Genomic DNA, 22,623 nt, shown 5'->3' on the forward strand with positions numbered 1-22,623 from the left:
CGATTCTTAGAGAAAGGGCACGGGCTGGGAGACACTCGCATGCATTTCACTACCACTCCCTGACACTTGCTACCTGCTATGATGTAGGTGTGAGCGGAAGTGTTGGGAAGCATAGGGCAGCAGCCATCCCTGAATGCAGCCTAGAGCTCTATGCTCCCCCACCCAATCAGGGAATCTGTTCAGAAACAGAGATCTAAATGAGCCATGGTGGAAAAGAGGTTAAGGTTAGAAGATGAGTCTACCTGTCCAACTAACTCAAACAAGTGTTAACATCCTCCTTTGGCCAGGCCTTGGGAAGAGTTCTTAGCACAAGTGCCAAACTACAGGGAAGAGAAAGACCTACACATCCTGGACAGCTGGTAAGAAAATAACAGGATCACTTAATCATTCATTCAGTCATTTATTCAACACGTTTGCTGGACATAGACATTCCAGGTTAGGTGACATACGTAGAGTGATTGTCTTCATGGGATGAGAAAAATAAGCAAATAAATGAGCAAAATAATCACAAATTGAGAAAAGGGCTATGAAGTAAAGAGGTAAGGTTCTGAGACAGAATGAAGTGTATGAGGTGGTATGGATGAAGTTGGTCGTGGCAATCGGTTATATTTGGCATGTGGGAGGGTCTGTGATAAGCTAGAATGGATAAGTCGAATAGGCAGTTGGATTTAAACCTGGGGCATGGAGAAACGGTTTGGGCAGGCCATGGAAATCTGTTAGAGCCATGGAAACCGAAGGAAAGGTCCAGGAAAAAATATATAAGGCAGATGTTGTACGTTTTACCTTTGGCTGTATGCATACACAGGACACGAACATTTTCCACGTGGTAAGAAGCGGGTTACAAGAAAATCGTAAAGCTGCGCAGCTTCACTTCCCACCTCCCGCAACCAGACTACATTTCCCAGAATGCCGCGCGAAGTGCGCGAGACCCGAAATGGCTCACAGCCACTTCCGGCGCAGATGGCCCCGGATAATCATGGCGACCCTCAGAGTGTCTGTGTCGCTGTGGGGCCTCCTGACAGGTATTCGGAACACCGAGCGGGTCTCTTTCCCGGCCCGAACTCGGCTCCATCTCGGCACCCTGCTCCAGCCGCTGCCCAGGCCCTGCGGGGCGGGGTTGCCATGCCGTCGGCTTGCCTCTGAGGCGGGTAAGTGACCTGTCAGACGTCCGCTGGCGCGTTTTCCTGGGAGACCCAGAGCGTCCTTCTGGCTGGCGAGAACCACGCGGGCCCCACACCCTCATCCCAGTCCCCGGCTCCTCTAGCAGTGCTCCCTTAGACCCAGCCGGCTTCCTTCTGTACCTTGTACCTGAAGGGTCTGTTATCGCCCACCTTTGTAATTCTTCACTCGCTTAACTAACAGTGCCTGAGTTCGGTTCCTTGCAAAGCACAGCTACGTTTGGGGAAACGGCCAACTAAACTTTGAGGGAACTCGTGGCCCAAGGGGGAGGTGGCAGTATAGTGTGACCCAGGCTGTGGATAGGGGATCGCACATAAGAGTAGCGCTCAAACTAGGTTGGAAGGGGTAGGGAAGGCTTCCTGGAGATGATGACGAACGCTGAGACCTGGCTAACCACGCTATAGGGAGAAAACAGGAAGCATTTCAGGCAGAGGAAACAGCACAAGCAAAAGTCCAGAAATGAGACTGAAATACAGGTAGTTTGGAAACCCATGTTTTAGGTAGGATTGATAAGGGTTCGTTATGGCTTTGGCTCTAAGTTTAAAAGGAGAAATCAGTGTTGCTTCTCAGGTTTCTGGCTTGCACAGTTGAGTGGAGAATAATCCCATTTATACCAAGACAGAGAAATTGTAGGAACAGGTAGGGAGGTGAGGGAAGAAGACGCAGGAGTAGATGAGATGAGCTTGGCAGGAAGGCAGAACTAAACGTCTGTTTGCACACGTTAAATTTGAGGTGCTTTTGAAATTCTAGTGTAGGTATCTAATACGCAGTTCATATCTGAAGTGAGAAACATCTGGTGAAAGTGGTAACTCAAGCTGGGGGAATGGGTGAGACGGTCTGAGAGAATAGTGCTGAGCACATATTGTCTGCCAGGTGCTTTAAGTGATCTGGGTGTTAGAGATGAGTATAAGACAGGGTTCTGGCCTTTGGGGGAGCACGTTGTTTAGTGGGGGATGCAGTGAGAAAGCAGACTGCCTTAGTTTTTTTTTCTAAATGATATTGGAAGTCATTGGTGAGTTTCAAGCATGCATGATCTTGATCATATTTAAAATTTTTTTGTTTTATTGAGATACAATTAACATACAGCATTGTATAAGTTTAAGGTGTACAACACAGTGATAATATGTTGTGAAATTCATGTGTCATGAATTATTACTACAGCAAGATTAGTTTACATATTTTCTCCCCTGTAGATACAAAGAAAAGCAAAAAACATTTTTTCCCCTGTGGTAAGAACTCTTAGGATTTACTTTCTTAACAACCTTCATATATGCTTTTCAGCAGTGTTAACAGTTTTTATCATGTTGTACATTGCATCCCTAGTTCTTATTTATCTTTTGGCTGGAAGTTTGTTTTTTTTGACCACCTTCTTCCAATTCCCCCTCCTCCTACCCCTTCATCTGGTAACCATAAGACCACAAGTCTGATCTCATTTTCTTTTTTCCTTTTAAATATTTATTTTGAGAGAGAGAGAGAGAGAGAACCCATGAGTGGGAGAGAATCTCAAGCAGGCTCTGTGCTGTCAGCGCAGAGCCAGATGTGGGTCTTGGTCCCACAAATCATGAGATCATGACCTGAGCTGAAATCAAGGGTCAGACGCTTAACTGACCTAGCCACCCAGGCACCCCCGATATCTTTTTCTGTGAGTTTTTGTTTGTTTTAAGATTCCACGTGTAGTTGAGATCATACAGTATTTGTCTTTCTCTGCTCGACTTATTTCACTTGGCATAATGCCTTCACAATCCATCCATGTTGTCCCCAATGGCATGATTTCCTCCTTTTTTGTGGTCACATAATATTCTTTTACACGTGTGTGCATGCACACACACACACATACACACCCCCCCCGCAACTTTATTATCCATTGATGGATACTTAGTTGTCTCCATATTGTGGCTGTTGTAAATAATGCTGCTTTGAACATAGGGGCACATATATCTTTTCAAATTAGTGTTTTGGCTTTTTTTGATAAATAACCAGTATAGTGGAATTAACTGGGTCATATGGTATTTCTATTTTTAGTTTTTTTCAGGAACCTCCATACTTGTTTTCACAGTGGCTGCACCAGTTTACATTCCGAACATCAACATTGCGCTAGAGTTCCTTTTCCTTCACATCCTTGCCAACATTTGTTGCTTGTCTTTTTGAGTCTAGTCATTATGACAGGTGTAGGGTATTATCTCAATGTGGTTTTGATTGGCATTTCCCTGATGAGTAGGGATATTGAGCATCTTCTCACGTGTCTGTTGGCTATCTGTATGTCTTCTTTAGAAAGATGTCTGTTCAGGTCTTCGGCCCATTTTTAATCAGATTATTTGCTTTTTTGGTGTTGAGTTGTATTACCTTCTTTATATATTTTGGATATTAATCCCTTATCTGATTTATCATTTGCATTCTTCCATTTAGTAGGTTGCCTTTTCATTTGTTGGTGGTTTTCTTTGCTGTGCAAAAGCTTTTTATTTTGATGAAGTTCCAGTAGTTTGTTTGCTTTTGTTTCCCTTTCCTGAAGAGTTCTATCTAGACAAATGTTGCCATGGCTGATGTCAGAGGAATTACTGCCTTTCTTTTTTTTTTTTTTAATTTTTTTTAAAGTTTATTCATTTTTGAGAGAGAGAGAGAGAGAGAGAGAGAGAGAGAGAGGTAGACACAGAATCCAAAGCAGGCTCCAGGCTCTGAACTGTCAGCACGGAGCCTGACGCGGGGCTGGAGCTCACAAACCACGAGATCATGACCTCAACCGACTGAGCCACCCAGGCGCCCCTCTTTCTTTTTTTTTTTGTAGGAGTTATGCCTTTAATCCATTTTTAGTTTATTTTTGTGTATGGTGTAAGAAAGTGACTCACTTTCATTCTTTTGCATGTAGATATCCAGTTTTCCCAGTATCATTTATGGAAGAGACTGTTTTTTTCTCCATTGTATATTCTTGTCTCCTTTGTGGTAGATTAATTGACGGCATAAGGGTGGGTTCACCAGGGATATTGGCCTGTGGTTGTATTTCTTTTCTTTTCTTTCTGGTTTTGGTATTAGGGTAGTGCTGGCCTCACAGAATGTATTTGGAAGCTTTCTTTCCTCTTCTACTTTTTTTTTTTTTTTCTTAAAGTAGGTTATATATGTAGTGTAGAGCCTAATGTAGGGCTTGAACTCATGACCCTAAAATCAAGATCTGAGCTGAGATCAAGTCGGATGCTTAACCCACTGAGCCACCCAGGTGCCCCTATTATTTTGGAATAGTTTGAGGAGAATGGGTACTAACTCTTCTTTACAAGTTTGGTGGAATTCACCTGTGAATCCATCTGGTCTGGACTTTGTTGTTGTTTTTTTTTTTTTGTTTTTTTTTTTTTCAACGTTTATTTATTTTTGGGACAGAGAGAGACAGAGCATGAACGGGGGAGGGGCAGAGAGAGAGGGAGACACAGAACCGGAAACAGGCTCCAGGCTCTGAGCCATCAGCCCAGAGCCCGACGCGGGGCTCGAACTTACGGACCGCGAGATCGTGACCTGGTTGAAGTCGGACGCTTAACCGACTGCGCCACCCAGGCGCCCCTGTTGTTGTTTTTAAATTGTGGTTTAACTTTATCACTTGTAAGGGGTCTGTTCACATTTTCTATTTTTTCCTGCTTCAGTTTTGGAAGATGGTTATGTTTCTGGAAACTTACCCATTTCTACTAGGTTGTCATATAATTTTTCGTAGTAGTCTCTTATAATCCTTTGTATTGTGGTGCTGGTTGTTACTTCTCTTTTAATTCTGATTTGGGTCCTGTTTTTTTTTTTTTTTTCTTCTTGATGAGTCTAGCTATAAGTTTATCAATTTTGCTTATCTTTTCAGTGAACCAGCTCTTGGTTTCAGTGGTCTTTTCTATTTTTTATTCTGTTTCATTTATTTCTGCTCTAATTTTTTTTATTTTATTCCTTCTAATGTTGGCCTTGTTCTTTTTCTAGTTTCCTTCAGGTAGAAGGTTAGATTGTTTATTTGACATTTTTCTTGTTTCTTTGGTAGGACTGTATTCCTATAAATTCCCTTCTTAGAACTGCTTTTGTCGTGCTCCAAAGATTTGCGGCTGTTGTGTTACCATTTTCATTTGTCTCCATATCTTTCTTGTTGATTTCTTTGTTGACCCATTGGTTGTTCAGGAGCATGTTGCTTAGCCTCCATGTGTTCGTGTTTTTTTGTTTTGTTTTTTTCATTTTTTTTTCTTTTAGTTGATTTCTAGTTTTATACTGTTATGGTTGGGAAAGATGCACGATATAATTCAGTCTTAAATTTATTGAGACTTGTTTTGTAGTCTTAACATGTGATCTAACCTGGAGAATGTACCATGTGCGCTTGAAAATAATGTGTATTCTGTTGTTTTTGGATAGAATATTATGTATACATGTGCTAATAAGTTTATCTGGTCTAAAGTGTCATTCAAGAACATTGTTTTCTTACTGATTTTCTTACTGGATGTTCCATCCATTGATGTAAAAGTGGTGTTAAAGTGCCTTGCTATTATTTTATTATTGTTACTTTCTCTCTGTATGTCTATTAATATTTACTTTATGTATTTAAGTGCCTCAGTGTTGGGTGCATTGATATTTACAATTATATCTTCTCATTGGAGTGATCCCTTTATCATTATGTAATTCCTTGTTTCTTGCTACAGTCTTAGTTTTGAAGTCTATTTTGTCTGATGTAAACATTACTATTTTTTTTCTTCCATTTGCATGGAATATCTTTTCCCATCATTTCACTTTCAGTCTCTGTGTATCTTGAGTTCTGCAGTGAGTCTCTTGTAGGCAGTGCATAGATGGGTCTTTTTTTTTTTTTTTTTTTTTTTTTAAATCCATCTGCACCCTGTATCTTTTGTTTGGAGCATTTACTCCATTTACATGTAAAGTAATTATTGATAGGTATTGTACTTATTGCCATTTTAGTAATTGTTTTCTGGTGGTTTTTTTTTTTAGCTCTTCTCTGTTCCTTTCTTCTTTTGCTTTCTTGTTGTTTGGTGGCTTTCTTTACTGTCATGTTTAGCTTTTTTTCCCTTTTTTTTGTGTGTGTGTATTACAGGTTCTTGATTTGTGGTTACCAGGGGTGTATATATAACATCATATATGTATAGCAGTCCCTATTATTAAGGTGATGGTTGCTTAAGTTTGAACACATTCTGAAAGTACTATGTTTTACATTTTTCCTCCATGTTTTATATATATATGATGTCATATTTTACATCTTTTTATTTTGTATATCCCTAATATTTCTTTTAATTTTTGTAGATATAGGTGATTTTACTGCTTTTGTGTTTTAACTTCCATAGTGCCTTTATAAGTGATTAATGTCCTACTTACTATATGTTTGCTCTTACCAGTGAAATTTTTTCCTTTCACAATTTTCTGAATTGTAGTTATTGTCTTTTTTTTTAACCACTTAAAGGATTCTCTTTAACACTTCTTGTAAAGATGATTTAGTGGTGATGAACTTTAATTTTTGTTCATCTGGGTAACTCTTGATCTCTCCAATTCTGAGTGATAGATAATTTTGCTGGGTAGAGCATTCTTGGTTGTAAATTTTTTCCTTTCAGCACTTTGAATATGTCCTGCCATTCCTTTCTGACCTTCAGATTATTTGCTGAAAAATTAGGTGATAACATTATGGGAGTTCCCTTGTGTGTAATTGTTTGCTCTTGCTGCTTTTAATATTCTCTCTTTATTGCAAGTTCTGTCATTTTAATTATATGTCATGGTGTGGACTTTCTTTGGTTCATCGTGTTTGGGGATTTTTGTGTTTTCTGAACCTGAATGTGTTCCCAGATTAGGGATATTTTCAGCGATTACTTCTTTAAATAAGTTTTCTGCCCCTTTCTGTCTCTCTTTTTCTTCTGAGATCCCTATAGTACTATGTTATTGTGCTTCATGATGTTATAGAGGTCCCTTAACCTATTCTTACTTGTTATTTTTTTCTTTTTGCTATTTAGGTTGGTTGTTTTCCATTACACTGTCTTCCAGATCACTGATCCATTTTTCTGCATTCTGTAATCTGCTGTTGATTCCCTCTCGTGTATTTGTTCTTTCAGTTATTGTATTCTTCAACTCTCATTGATTATTTTTTATATTTTCTATCTCTTTGTTGAAGTTGTGAATTCATCTATTCCTCTGTCTCAAGTCTAGTTGGGTATCTTTATAATTGTTACTTTGGTCTTTTTTATTAGGCATATTCCTTATCTCTATTTTGTTTAGTTCTTTTTCTGTAATTTTTGTCTTGTTCTTTCCTTGTGGACATATTCTTCAGTCTCCTCATTTTTTTGTCACTCTCTGTATCTGTTTCTGTGTATCAGGTAGGTATGTCTCTTGATGTCTAAAGTAGTATCCTTGTGTAGAAGAGGTCCTGTGGTGCCCTGTAGCACAATCCCTTCTTGTCACCAGACCACATGCTCCAGGGGTGTCCCCTGTGTGGACTGTGTGTGTCCTCATTTTGTGGCTAGGCCACAATTTCTGTGGGCATCCTGATGGGTTGGGCTGGCCCTTAGCTCAGTGGGCTCCATGTCCTGCTTCATTTGCCGCAGGCACAGTGGGCAGTGTACTGTCCTGTTGAAAGGCCTGGCTGCGGCTGCCATGGGCTTGCTGGTAGGTAGCCTGGTTGTTTCCAGTTAGTCGTTGCGACAGCTGAAGGGGGCGGGTTTGTTCCCCATGCAGGCAGTAAGAGGCCTGGCTGGCAGGAATTGAACACATGCTGGTGTGTGGGACTATCTCCCCCACTCCCCGTGGCAGGAATTGCTTTGGAGGGGTGCCTACCAAGGCAGGTGGGTTGGGTGGGACAGGTCCACGGGGCAACACTGAGGCAAGGCACATGCTGCTAGCAAGGTAGATGAAGAGTGTGTTAGAACAGGCTCCGTCAAGAGTCTGGCCGTCTAGGCTTGGGGAGGGCAAGAAAAATGGCACCACCATCACTTTTGTTCCCAGGGAAGTTTCCTGAAGATTTCTGTCTTTCTGGCACATGTCCTCAGCTTCGTCCATACATATCTTTCACATATGCCCCAGGTGCTTTTCCAACTGCTGCCTTTGTGCTGTGTCTGTGGTGAGTTACTTAGCATGCTGGGTCTCAGGTTTTTTAACCTCTGGCTGTCTCAGAGTTTAAAATCAGCACCACTCATTTTCAAAGCCAGATCTTGTGGGGACTCCTTTTCCCAGTGTGGGTCTGGGAAGGAGTCCAGTCTAGGAGTCTGATCTTCTTGCTCCTCTGTGCTTGTGATATCCTTCTTGTTTTTGGTTAGTTGAGCCAGGGGTTTGATTACTGACTGTGTTTCCACCCATCCTACCCTTTTTGATGTGGCCTTATTTCTACAACCAGCTGTGGGAGATCTGTTCTGCCACGCTTCAGGTCATTTTCAGGGTTAGTTGCCATACATGTAGTTGTTGCCTCTGTGCATCCTTGGGGTGAGGTGAGCTCAGGATCCTGCCACTCCACCATCTTCCCTGCATTCCTCCTTTTTGATTTCTTTCGCCTCCTTGGCTAAATTTATTCCTAAGTATTTTATTGTTTTTGATACTATTGTCGATGGGATTGCTTTCTTTCTTTTTCACATAACTTGCTGTTAGTATAGAAATGCTACTGATTTTTAAATGTTAATTTTGTATCCTGCAACTTTACTGAATTTGCTGATTAGATCTAATAGTTTTTGTTTTGTTTTGTTTTGTTTTTTTTTTGTGGAGTTTTTAGGATTTTCTACATACAAAATCCTATTGTCTGCAATTGGATACAGTTTTACTTGTTCTTTTCCAATTCTGAGAACCTTTTCTTTTTCTTGCCTAATTGATTGGCTAGGACTTGAAGCATTATGTTGAATAGGAGACATCCTTGTCTTATTCCTGAACTTAGAGGAAAGGCTTTCAGTCTTTCATGGTAACTGTGGGTTTAGCATATATATAGCCTTTATTATGTTAAGGTATGTTCCTTCCCTACCTAATTTGTTAAGAGCTTTTATCATGAACCAATGTTGAAATTTGTCAAATGCTTTTTCTGCATCTGTTGAAATGATTATATGATTTTTCTGTCATTCTGTTAGTGTCATGTATCCATTGATTTGTGTATGTCAAACCATCCTTGCATCCCAGGGATAAATTCCACTTAATCATGGTGAATGTTCTTTTTAATGTGCTGCTGAATTTGGTTTGCAAGTATTTTATTGAGAAATTTTACATCCATAATTATCAGGAATATTGGCCTGTAGTTTCTGGTAGTGTCCTTTTCTAGCTTTGATATCAGACCAGATTGGGTGTGTTCAGGGTGGTATGGCTGTAGAGTCTGGCTTTGGTATCAGGATAGTGCTGGCTTCGTAAAATGAGTTTGGGAGTGTTCCCTCCTGTTCAGTTTTTTGGAGGAGTTTAAGAAGGATTGGCAGTAATTCTTTGAATGTTTGGTAAAATTCACCTGTGATGCCATCTGGTACTGGCCTTTTCTTTGTTGGGACACTTATTATTGCTGATTGAACCTCCTTAGTAGTAATTGGTGTGTTCAGATTTTCTGTTTCTTTCTCAGTCTTGGTGGGGCATATGTTTTTAAGAATTTTTCCATTTCTTCTAGGTTGTCCAGTTTTTTGCCATGTAATTGTTCACATTAGCCTTTTAGGATCCTTTGTATTTCTGTAGTATGAGTTGTAATGTCTCCTTTTTCATTTATAATTTTGTTGATTTGGGTCCTTTCTTTTTTTTTTCCTTGCTTAGTGTAGCTAAAGGTTTGTGAATTTTCCTACCTTTTCAAATAACCAGCTCTTAGTTTCGTTAATCTTTCCTGTTGTTTTGACTGCGTTTTTTTTTTTTTTTTTTTTTTTTTTAAATTTTTTTTTCAACGTTTATTTATTTTTGGGACAGAGAGAAACAGAGCATGAACGGGCGAGGGGCAGAGAGAGAGGGGGACACAGAATCGGAAACAGGCTCCAGGCTCTGAGCCATCAGCCCAGAGCCCGACGCGGGGCTCGAACTCACAGACCGCGAGATCGTGACCTGGCTGAAGTCGGACGCTTAACCGACTGCGCCACCCAGGCGCCCCATTGACTGCGTTTTTAAGAGATTACTCTGGTTGTTCTGTGAACAGTGGTCTACAGTGGTGTCAGAATGGAGTCTGAGTCATTCTTGGAGTCAGGGAGACTGGTTAGGAGGCAAAGGCATGAGATGAGGATGGCCTTGATCAGAGTAGTGGCAGTGGGAAATGGAGGATTAGAGAGATTTATGAGGTATAACAGGCAGTATGTTCTGTGTTAGTGTGCTTTTTTTGTAAAATGGGGATAATTATGGTATTGCTGGGGTTGTGAAGATTAAATGTGCTGAATACGTAACATTTTTAGCTCAGTAAGTACTGGTATATAGTAAGCACCTAACAAATGTTATGTGTTATCATTGCTGTTGCTGTTACTACTGCTCTTTGGCTAGATGTGGAGAGTAAAGAAGTCAGGAATGACTGTGAGATTTCAGGCCCACATGACCTATGGATGCTGCTAAGATAAGGAACAATAGGAAAAGCAGGTTTAAGATGGGAGAAAGTTGATGGGTTCTGCTTTGGCAGTACTGGGGTGCAAGTGAGATGTCCATGGGTTAGGTGGTTGGAGGATGATCTTAACTGAAGATTCAGATATTAGAGTCACCAGCATATAGAAGTAATTAAAGTTGGAGCGCCTGGGTGGCTCAGTTGGTTGAGCATCTAACTTCAGCTCAGGTCATGATCTCATGGTCTGTGAGTTCGAGCCTCGCATCGGGCTCTGTGCTGACAGCTCAGAGCCTGGGGCCTGCTTCAGATTCTGTGTCTCCCTCTCTCTCTGCCTCTCCCCAACTCATGCTCTCTCTCTCTCAAAAATAAATTTAAAAAACTTGAAAAAAAAAGTAATTAAAGTTATATTGCTAGGATATCATTCAGCGAGAATATAGGAAGGGAGAAGAGAAGGATTTTTAGGGGAATCAGCATGTACAGGACTAGCAGAGGAAGAGGTGGCTGGGAAGGAATGGCACTTATTTCCTCTCTTTTTTTTTTTTTTTTTCTCTCTTTCTTTTTTTTTTTCCTAATGGAAATGGAACAGGGGAAGTTAGGCAAATGGATAGGCAAACTGCATAAGGCAGAGATGATATCTGGTCTCCTCTCCTGTCCAAGCCTCTTCCATGACACCCGCTTGGCCTTTTCAGTCCCACGTCGTAATCCAAGCCTGTGTTTCCTAGTTGCAGCCCCTTAGCTTGGAATTTCCTTCCCTTTATTCTCTGTGCTGTTCCAGCCCTTGGGAAGCCTTCTTTGACCCTGCCGTGTCCATCTCTGCTCCAAGAATATGTATGTGGCACTTGCACTGGGGGCCACCATGAGAGACTAGAGCTGATCTAGGCTCTAGAAACAAACTTTGGTTTGAATCCTGACTCTGTCACTTAATAGCTAGTTGTCTTTAAGGAGGCTCCAGTGTCCTCATTTATAAAATTGAGATATCAATACCTATTTTGTGGGTTGTTTAAACATTCCTGAAAATATGTGTAATGCGTGACGTATAGGAGACAACTCTGTAAATTATTATGATTAACATTATTACATTACTTAGTTTAAAAATTTTACTTTGAAGTAATCTCCACATGCAGCATGGGGATCGAACTCACAACTCCGAGATCAAGAGTTGCATGCTCTACTGACTGAGCCAGCCAGGTGCCCCAGATTAATTAGTTTTTTTATGTTGCTTTTCCACTAGATTGAGTGCCTTTTTTCCAGTATTCTTAATCATTGTAAGTGGTCAGTAAATTTTATCAAGGAATGGATGAATGGATTTCATAGGGATTAACATTATGCATACTGAGGTAGACATTTTGTTCATCATTTCTATTAACTTTTCTGTTTTGAGGTCTCGTTGGCTTGTCATTTTTACCATCTTCTTATTTACTACAATCCATTTTAACAGAATCTGGTAGCTCAGAGATCAAGAAACCTACATTTATGGATGAGGAAGTCCAAAACATACTCATCAAGATGACAGGCTTGAATCTGCAGAAGATTTTTAAACCAGCTGTACAAGAACTGAAGCCACCAACCTATAAGCTGATGACCCAGGCACAGTTGGAAGAAGTACGTGAATGCAGACATATGGGCAGGATACTTTTCTTTCAAGGGTTCAATTAGATTTCCAGAGGCCCCCTGGATGCTGAGAGCTGCTCTTCCATAGATGCTCATGATGGGAGTTCCAGGCACAGACTGAGAAGAGAAATGGGATCAGGCAGGCAGATAGGAGCAGGGAGCGTGGCTGAAATTAGGCAGATGGGGGCACGTGGGTCAGGCCTGCGTGTCCAAGCAGAGCTCCTCCTCTGCTCCCAAACCTGCTCGAGTGTCTTTTCTTTGTCCTGCCTGCTTCAGCTTCTTTCCTCAGAAGCCTCCGCTGTGAGCTGCTTTGAAGCTGATGCTTTCGTGGGATTATGAGATCCTGCTGAAGCACATCCTACTCTAAGCTACCAGGGTCCTCCTGGAGTCATGCGTATTGAGTGCTTTGTGGAAAATGCTTTCATGTGTGAATATGTGAAGCATTATTGCCCATTACAGTCAGAGCAAAACATTCAGATATCCAATAGTATATCACATGAGTAAAAGGTCCCCTTTGAACTTCTCAGAGGTAATCATTGCTAACTGTGTGGCATGGAGCACTGTGGTCAGTGGTTAAGAGCGTGGGATTTGGAGTTGAGTTGCCAGGGTTCAAGTCCCAGTGTTGCAACTTCTTAGCAATTTACTTAACATTTGTGTGCCTTTATTTTCTCTTCCATGGAATAACAGTGTCAGCTAGCTCATAAGGTAGTTGTGGGCATTAAATGAGCCAAATATTTTCAGAGTATGTAAACAATATATGGTACATAGTATGTACACAATAAATGAAATCCTTTCTTTAATTTTAAGCAGCTTTTGTGGCCCGGCTCAGTCTCCGAGCATCTTTTGCTGTGTCGAGAATGGTTGAGTCTGTAGGTGGTGCTCTCAGCCACTGTGGAGAGGCAAAAGCCAGGGTGCAGGGGCCTTTTCACTCACTGAATCGTGGCTACAGCTTTTTCTCTTCGCAGTCCTTGGCATTTTATATCAGTATCTGCTTTTGTCAGATGATTCTTCTTGTCTGTAACGTTGTAGCTTTCCTTAAGAAATGTGTTATTTCATTAGGCTACAAGAAAGGCAGTTGAGGCAGCTAAAGTACAATTAAAAATGCCACCGGTTCTGGAAGAACGAGCGCCAATAAATGACGTGTTAGCTGAAGATAAAATTTTGGAAGGAACGGAAACAGCCAAATATGTGTTTACTGATATATCGTATAGCATACCACACCGGGTGAGTATATATCTAACTGCAAAATGATCTTTATTTGAAATGTGTGCGGTTGGACCTGAGGAACGAGGGTCGACATCACTGTGACCCAGCTGTCTCTGAATCTTCCAAACCAGAATTCCTGTGACTGGGTGAGACCCTTCCAGAAGATCCAGCCCAGCATAAGGAAGAAGAGAAATGCAGACCAGTCCCACATCATCATGTTACCATTTCCCTACAGATTATGGACACAGTATATTCCAGATTGATTGCAGAGAAAGGTGTGCTGAGACAGAACGAGGGGTTTACAGACAGAAACCCACCCCTAAGCCACAAATAGGCAGAAATCTTCAAGGCAGTGGCAGAAGGGGATTCTTTCTGCCCAAGTTAGACTGACTTCCTAAGCTGAAACGTTTTTCTTTCCTGTAAATTCTTGAGGATGCCAGAAAAACCCAGACTGCCCAAAGGATATTCGCTCTTCAGAATTTGCAGCAAGAGTGACAGGTTTCCCCAGATAATTCTCAGATACCACTGCTTCTTCTATTGTGGTTTTTATTCTCTAGCTCCTCTTCCCTTGATGACCAGTTCCAAAAGGGAACTGTGTTTGAGCCTTTTCAATTAAGAGTGACACAAGAGCGATTTATAATTTAGCCCCAAAAATGCACTAGAGTACTACGTAACGCTATGGTTGGGGGAAGGGCCACACCACATTATTCTTTTTATCATATATGATTATGGTTAGAAGACATGATTCGAGCAGTGTCCATGTCTGTGTACATCAACTGCCTGTATGCCTGACCTGATGAACAAGGATCTCAGAGTTTCATTTTAATTAAAATTTTTGCTTTGGGCTGCTTTATTATACGTTTGCAGTGCTTTGAAGGCTGTTTATGGGAGCATTTTATAACTTGAGAGAGGAACTTAGAATTCAAATTACCTTAGTCCTTTTGAGAAATAATTGTGTTATTTAGGCATCTGCTATTTTTTTCTGTTTGCAGTACTTGATGAAAGTTTTTATTATCCTCAAAACACATTCAGAGACTCTCACATCTCTGAAAAGGTGGAAGTCAGTTAATTTAAACATTAATCAGATGTATATCAAGTATCTGCGATGTGCAAAGTTCTTTGTAAGTCACCGGGTATTGTGAAGAATTATAATCCATAGCTCCTGCCCATTTTAAGTTTTCTAACAGTATCTGAGCAGTGTCAGGAATCTTGCACATGATAAATTGCCCACTGAGTGGCACACACAGTGGGTGGAATTCAGAGGGAAGCCATCTCATGGCCTGGGATTTGGTAGTTGGAAAAGTGAAGAGGCCGGAAGCAGGGAGACAGTCTCTCTGACACATTTATGTCTCCTGTCACTATAAGGAATTACACAGGTGAGGAATTAAGACTCCACATTCTTGGGTTTGTTCCTTTTATCCCAGGGACTTTAGAAGTAGATCACAAAGTAAATAAAGTCTGTTTCAGTGAGACTTTGGAATGGGGAAATGAAACAGTTTGAAAGGTCTCATAGTACTTCTTTCCTCTGAAATGGATTTAGATGAATCTCTGATCAGTTTTTTTCAGTTGAATCATTTTATGTATTGAGCTCACTTTAGGACCATGGTTGGCACTTAGTAAATACGTTCATTTTAGATTTCTGATTGTCAGAGGCAGAGCAGTGATTAGTGAAGGAAGTATCAAATCTTGCCAAGTCTTTGAGGTTTAACATTATCATTGAAATCCTAGACCATTGCATTTTATGTCTCCCAGTTGCATTTTATATTTTGATTGCAAATTATTCATATAATGGTGCTTAATGGAACACTGAAACTAAAAATAAGTCTTCAGAAACTCATTCTTGATTATGTTTTCTATTTCAGGAGCGTTTTATTGTCGTCAGAGAACCAAGTGGCACGCTACGGAAAGCCTCTTGGGAAGAACGGGACAGGATGATACAAGTTTATTTCCCAAAAGAAGGTCGTAGGGTTTTGACACCAGTAATTTTCAAGGAAGAAAATCTTAAGGTAAGGTGACTGTGCTTTCGTAGAGTCAGTGGTGATGGTTTCTTGGTTGAACATTGGCTCTGGTGCTGTAGAGCATTCTGCTTTGATAAGCACAGATATGCAGGGTTTTGTGTTTTTGTTGTTTTTTTTCTTTAATTTAAATCCAAGTTCGTTAACATATAGTGTAGTATTGGTTTCAGGAATAGAATTTAGTGATTCATCACTTACATATAACACCCAGTACTCATCCCAGCAAGTGTCCTCCTAATGCCTCTCACCTTTTTAGCATATCCTCCCACCCATCATCCCTCCATCAACCCTCAGTTTGTTCTCTGTATGTAAGGGTCCCTTATGGTTTGTCTCCCTCTCTGTTTTTATATTATTTTTGCTTCCCTTTCCTAATGTTCATCTGTTTTGTTTCTTAAATTCCACATGTGAGTTGAAATCACGTATTTGTCTTTCTCTGATTTATTTCACTTAGCATAATGCACTCGAGTTCCACCCACATTGTTGCAAATGGCAGGATTTCATTCTTTCTGATCACTGAGTAATATTCCATTGTATGTATACCACATTTTCTTTATCCATTCATCAGTCGGTGGACATTTGGGTTCTTCCATAATTTGGCTATTGTTGATAGTGTTGTTACAGACATTGGGGTGCATGTGCCCCTTTGAATCAGCACTCCTGACAAATACGTGTTTCTAATGATGACTCCACCACTGTTATCAGTCTTGCAATTGGCTTAGCTGGGATTTGAATGTGGGTGTGAGTTGTGGAGCCTGTATTATCTCTGCCTACCTCTTACTGGGCACAGATGTGGATGAGTACATCTGTCATGGCATCAGGACGGGTGTTGAGCTTTCGTGTTTATCTCATCTAATTCCATCTGTGCTGTGTGGTTTTAGACCATGTACAGCCAGGACCGGCATGTTGATGTCCTCAATCTCTGTGTTGCCCAGTTTGAGCCAGATTCTGCTGAATATATCAAAGTGAGTATATTTTATAGTTTCTAAAGTATGGACTTAAGTATGAGTAAGATTTATTCAAGGGAAAGAGAAATACCTGAACATTTATGGAATACCTGAAGTATACCAGATGTTTTATCCTTACAGCAGCCCTTACAGATGAGAGAATTTAAGTTTGGAGAGTTGAGTACCTTGCTGGAAGTTGCACAGTTAGTAGGTGGTAGTTTAGGACCCAAACTTGAATAGGCAAAGCCTGTTCTCTTTTCATTTTAACATACAGGAACAGAGTCGTTTGCTAAAATTTGCCAGAATGTCGTGTGTCTTACAATTCAGTAAGTAATCACGTAGTGCCTTCCATGTGTGAGATAGTCTGGTGGGTAATATAGGCAAGGACATGAACTAAGATCAGGTGTGCTCTGTTAGAGCTGCAGTCTGGCATTGACTGTGGAGAAGGGTGCTAGATAAGTATGCAGATAATTATCACCTTGGGTTTAAGATGTTAGGTGCTAAGAGAAAATTACAAAGTGCTCTCAGGAAAGACTTCATAGGGGTCTTGATCAGGGTTCTAGAAGGGCAGGGAACACGGTGAAGTTGAGTGAGAAGAGGTGTTTCAGGCAGGGAGGGGGAACAGTGTGAAAAACAGGTAGGAAACAGTGTGCTTGCAAATGGCTAGTCATCTGGTTTGCTTGTACATACAGTGTGTATGGGAGGTGTTCAAGATGAAGCTAGAAAAGTAAATGGGGCCGTACTTGACCTCAGAGGCTAGACTCAAGAATCTGGACTTTAGTCAGAAGGCCTTTGAAAGCCTTTTGAACACATTAGAAATGCCCTATTTATCGTATGCAAGATGAATCTGGAAGAACTGAAGGAACATTAGTTAGTAAGAATGGAGCAGTTGATGGGATAGGAGAAAGGGAGGAGTGAAAAAACATTCTTGATTTCTTTTCTTTTCCCCTAGTGACCAAGATAGTGGTGGTCTATTATTTCTAGTGGTCTCCAGCATATGTAATAGGTGCTTCGTGAGTAGTGCTTGGCTGCTGAAAAGTAATTGATCTGACTGTAAATGTGTGGCAAACTTGTTCCAGGCTGCCACACACTTCCACAGTGGAGGGCCAGTCTAAACCATACCTATTGGTTAATGATAGTGGAGGCGGGTATCAGTAGACCTGGTTTACTGATACCTTTTTGGGCAATGCTTATGTTAGTAAATGTGCATCCAGTAATCCTCACTTTTTATTTTCATGTTTCTGAAAAATTACATTTTGTGTGGATAGATTCATCATCAGACTTATGAAGATATAGATAAACATGGAAAGTATGACCTTTTACGCTCAACAAGACACTTTGGTGGAATGGCTTGGTATTTCGTAAATAAGAAAAAGATTGATGGTTTACTGATTGACCAGATTCAGAGAGATTTGTAAGTACAATCTTAGTAAGTAAAAGAAATTCTCACAACTATTATAGTAAATCTGTATTTAAGCTATTTTTCCCCATTGATGACAGTGTATTGTCCAATGATAAATACCTTTCATTTACCTCATTTGTTTATGGGTTTGTTCTTCCAGCACAACCCAGTTTTCTCAAGTCTTTGCTTTTGTGGTTTTTGTTTTTTTGTTTTAATGTTTATTTTTGAGAGACAGAGACAGAGCACAAGAGTGGGAGAGACAGGGCGGGGGGGGGGGGGGGGGGGGGGAGACACAGAATCCAAAGCAGGCACTAGGCTCCAGACTGTCAGCACAGAGTCTGACACGGGGCTCAAACTCACAGACTATGAGATCATGACCTGAGTCAAAGTCGGATGCTTAACCAACTGAGCCCCCTAGGTGCCCCTGCTTTTGTGTTGTTTAAACAAGGCTAGATTCTTTGAAAGATACGTGGTAGTGCATCTGTATTATATACCTTGGATACTGACTTATCCTGGGCCTCACCAGAGTTCCTGGGGACCAGTGAACTTTCCAGAGACTCAAAAAGGGATTAAATAGGAAATGTAAAGACATAAACTCTGACAGGTGCTTGTTTTCTGGTGGGACTGGAGCTTTTCAGTAAAAGTCATCATTTAATTTATGAAAATACTGTTTTTAATGTCCCTTGCTTTTGCAAGACTTTTAAGATGTTGAAAAAATTAGTTTTCCAAAGTTGCATGAAACAAGGAATATCTGTTGTATGTTTTTTTTGTTTATTTTTGAGAGCACGAGCAGGGGAGGGACAGAGAGAGGGAGACACAGAATCTGAAGCAGGCTCCAGGTTCTGAGCTGTCAGCACAGAGCCTGATGCGGGGCTCAAACCTGCGAACTGTGAGATCGTGACCTGAGCTGAAGTCAGATGCCACCCAGGCGCCCCTGGAATATCTGTTGTATTTTAACATGCATGTATTTTAACTGGTGTGCTCCCAGGTTCTAGCTGAAACTGTACTTTACAGCTTGTGATGAAACTGTTGTTTTTGATTATCAGTTGGATTAGAAATGCCAAGATGACAAGGAAAAGAAACCAGCATGGTTGTAGTAAGGTCAGTAGGCAGTCCTTGACTGACTCAAAAGTCTGAACTACAAGAGGGTTATAGGGATTACTGCCACCTTCAGACTATGAGGAGCTTTGACTCAGAGTATCCTCCACGTAATCTCATCTAAGTCCTTCACATAAAGTTCCTAAGGCATTTGGAACTAGAAGGTGCCACAGGCATTCTTTAAGAAATACAGCCCATATTTGGAACCAGAGCACTATTTCTCATAGAAGCAGCATTCCTAATGGTTGATGACTTCAGGCCAGCCTACTTTACTAGCAAGTGTGTTGTAACCCAGTTCAGAGGGCAGACACATAACCTCATCCCACATAAGCAGGGGGCCGGTTGGCAGTGACATCTCCTGTGAACGAATTTTCTTATAAGGTTTTTAAGATGGAATCATTCTGAAATTTTTTTATTTTAAAGACATGTAACATTTTCGTCGGGGCGCCTGGGTGGCGCAGTCGGTTAAGCGTCCGACTTCAGCCAGGTCACGATCTCGCGGTCCGTGAGTTCGAGCCCCGCGTCGGGCTCTGGGCTGATGGCTCAGAGCCTGGAGCCTGTTTCCGATTCTGTGTCTCCCTCTCTCTCTGCCCCTCCCCCGTTCATGCTCTGTCTCTCTCTGTCCCAAAAATAAATAAACGTTGAAAAAAAAAAAATTTTTTTAAAGACATGTAACATTTTCGTAAAAAATGTGTAACTGAAAATCAAAGTTCTTTATCAAAATGTAGTAATATATATTATAGTAATAGTCATTACCGTATTTAAGCTTTAAATTTGAAGCAGTTTACTTGTATACTGGGAGGGAGTTTTGAGTAATCGTTCCTGCTCCACATTAAGTAAAACCATTCTTGTGTGGTTTCTGACCCGGACAATGTGCTGCAAATCTCAGACCGGACAGTAGAGGGTGCACATCCTCACTGAATGAAACACAAGGCAGAACTGGGATTCGGCTCATATTTATTTTGGACTTAATTAAGTCCCAGTGTTGGTTTGTGGTTGAGATTCTTTTAAAATCTGTTTGAACATGGAAACTTATTTGCTCTTATTTTCAAATATGGCTAGGTGTTAAGCTAACTTGTTTAGTAAGATACAGGCATTATACTTTAGCATGAATGTAATAAAGCCCTAAATGGAATCTAAATATATATAGAAACCCGTTTAAGCTCCTAACAGGACCACATGCCTAAGCTCTAAAGGGAATTCTTTTTTTTATTTGGGGAATTTTGTTGCCATGTTTATTGGACTTTGTTAGATTATAACAAGCAATACATTTGTAATGAACATGTTTGAATTTTTTTCCCTGGGAAGTTTTACTATATGAACAGCTCTGGTTTCTCATTTCTCCCAGAGGATGGCCTTGGAGTGGATGGGCCTTGGGATAAGCCTAGAGCATTTCTCTAAGGTCACCATGGCTTGAGAAATTCTTTAGTCTCACGATCACTCCGCTCTTTATCCGCCAGCTCAGATGTAAAGCAGAGAAAATTAATGAGATGGCTGGGAGAAATACTGAATTAGGATGTCTTTATCCTTCTACCCCCAACTGGAAGCCAGTACCTCACTAGTGTGCACAGCATAACCTCAAAAGCATAAGCATTTTAGAAAAGTTGTTACCTCCTCAGCTTTGAGGTGACAAATGGTGGGCAAGTGTTGACTATGTGAGAAGACAGTGACTGGTTTGGGGAAGGCTAAAGAGGTTTTTTTGCTGATAGAAGTTGTCTATAGGTTTCTAAAAAGGTAAGTACAAACTGGAAGACTGATTTTTAGATTGCAAAAGTAGAACCTGACGTTCCTTCTGACTCAGGTGCACAATTTCAGATTGGCTTCACTAGGATGCTAATTTTTGACTAGTGGGTTCCTGTGAATAGATAGGTAGCCTGGGAGTCTTTCCTTGGACTCCTAGGAGGCCTCTTGTAAAGGCATTTTCCCACTAATTCAGAGTCTTAATGAAAATTTGTTAGCTGCCAATAAGTTCACTGCTAATGAACTTAAAGGCAGGTGGCTTTGAGTATCCCCTGACCACCAGCCTCCAGCTTATGTGGGAGGAAGGTAGTATTCCTGCCCTCTGAGTAACAGGACATTATTAGCTGCTGGTGAAGTGGGCTGGCCTGGCAGCCATCTACCATTAAGAATGCTGTTTCTATGAGAAGTAATGCTCCGTTTCCAAAAGGAATATAGTCACACTTAGAATATATTCACTTTCATAAATTGGGCACTCCCTGTACTGATTCCCGGCCTGCCTACCTCAGAGTAGAAATAAAGCCTAAATTGGCCTGTATTCTGAAAATGCCTTTGAAAGTATAAAACCTGAAGGCTTAAAAAATGTCTGGCCCGAGGAAAGTTTGAAGTGTAATTTAGTTTTAAGTTGGCACACATTTTTATAGAACTGTGAAGCAAATGAAGAAAACCCACTGACAGCAGTAATTCCTTTCACCCTAGACTGGATGATGCCACCAGCTTGGTCCAGCTGTATCACATGCTCCATCCAGATGGCCCGTCGGCTCAGGAGGCCAAGGAGCAGGCTGCTGAGGGAGTTCATTTAATTAAGGTAAAGGGACTTTTTTCACCTGGCTGTTGTGTGGTGCTAATTGAGATGGGAAGAATTCTAAAGTGGGTCATATTTAATAGTAACTAAACATTTGTGATCTTGAAACAGTGACCAGAGTCCCATATTTCTTCAGCCTGGATAACAGAAACAGATGGGATGGGAGTGGAGGAGCTGCACGCTCAAGTCCCAAGTAGTTCAGATAGTAGGGCAGCCGCCCCCTTGTTCTTTGAGGGGATCAAGTGATGAGCAGGGCAGTGTGGAGCAGGTAGCACGTGTTCCCAGTGTACCTTCCCGTCCTTCAGGGAGGTCACAATCCTGTCCAGAAGGGGAGAGGGTGGTGCCTGTATTATTACTAAGTCTTAGTTGCATTAGCACTTTGGAGCTGCCTCCCTCTCCCAACCATGGCCTTACACAGAGTTCTCTGTCACTGTGTAATTTTCATCACTTCTAATGCTCAGAATAGACATGGTTTTGTGGATCTGGCTTTTCTCCCAATATTATTTTACCCATACCGCAAAGCAGTTCTAAGGATAAAAGTGACCAGTGATGGACCCCCTAGGAGGAGTAGAGAGAAACTATGGTACTAATTTTGGTTTTCTGTGATTGGTCAGGTAAAGCAAAATGCTTTTGGGGAAAATAAAGTGATTTTTTTTGAAATCTAATGATTTTCATTTTGACCTAGCAGGGGGTACAATGTCAGGTTTTAATTTTTTTCTGAAAACAGGCTAAGAGACATGGCAACCATGTTAGAATTCTTCTGGTATTTAGAATTACTGTGGCTTGAACTGTACTGGATGTTATTTTTTGGTCCATGTAGTATGCTTATTTTATAATCAGAAAAAAAAAATGTGAAACTTGGAAGACTTTTTAAACTGGGACTTTGCTAATGCAGAAATGGAAAACTATAAATAGTACATGTTCTATTGCTTAAGAGTTTCTTTTTTTAAATTTAAACAGGTCTTTGCAAAAACAGAAGCACAGAAGGGAGCATATATAGAATTAACACTACAAGCTTATCAAGAAGCATTCATTAGCCATTCTGCAGCTTCCTGAAAATATTTTTTTAAATAAATTTCTTTTTACTTAAATTATAACTAGCTTTCTGTTAATGTTGAGCTGAATGTTTAAAAATGTCAAAATGAAAACTACAGATGGGAGTTACCAAT

The 22,623-nt window shown here is 40.7% G+C and overlaps 1 protein-coding gene across 1 annotated transcript; it reads left to right on the plus strand.

Moving 5' to 3' along the window:
• The first annotated feature begins 709 nt into the window (after positions 1–709).
• On the plus strand, positions 710–22,551 carry MRPS22 (mitochondrial ribosomal protein S22). The gene is made up of 8 exons (XM_030328966.1): positions 710–1,148; positions 12,075–12,238; positions 13,307–13,471; positions 15,316–15,459; positions 16,347–16,430; positions 17,681–17,826; positions 21,349–21,457; positions 22,415–22,551. Exons 1-8 carry the CDS (start codon positions 725–727, stop codon positions 22,508–22,510), a joined length of 1,332 nt encoding a protein of 443 aa, XP_030184826.1. The 5' UTR covers positions 710–724; the 3' UTR covers positions 22,511–22,551.
• Positions 22,552–22,623: the final 72 nt, after the last annotated feature.

This window comes from Lynx canadensis, chromosome C2 (genome assembly GCF_007474595.2).
Source record: "Lynx canadensis isolate LIC74 chromosome C2, mLynCan4.pri.v2, whole genome shotgun sequence".
NCBI lineage: Eukaryota > Metazoa > Chordata > Mammalia > Carnivora > Felidae > Lynx > Lynx canadensis.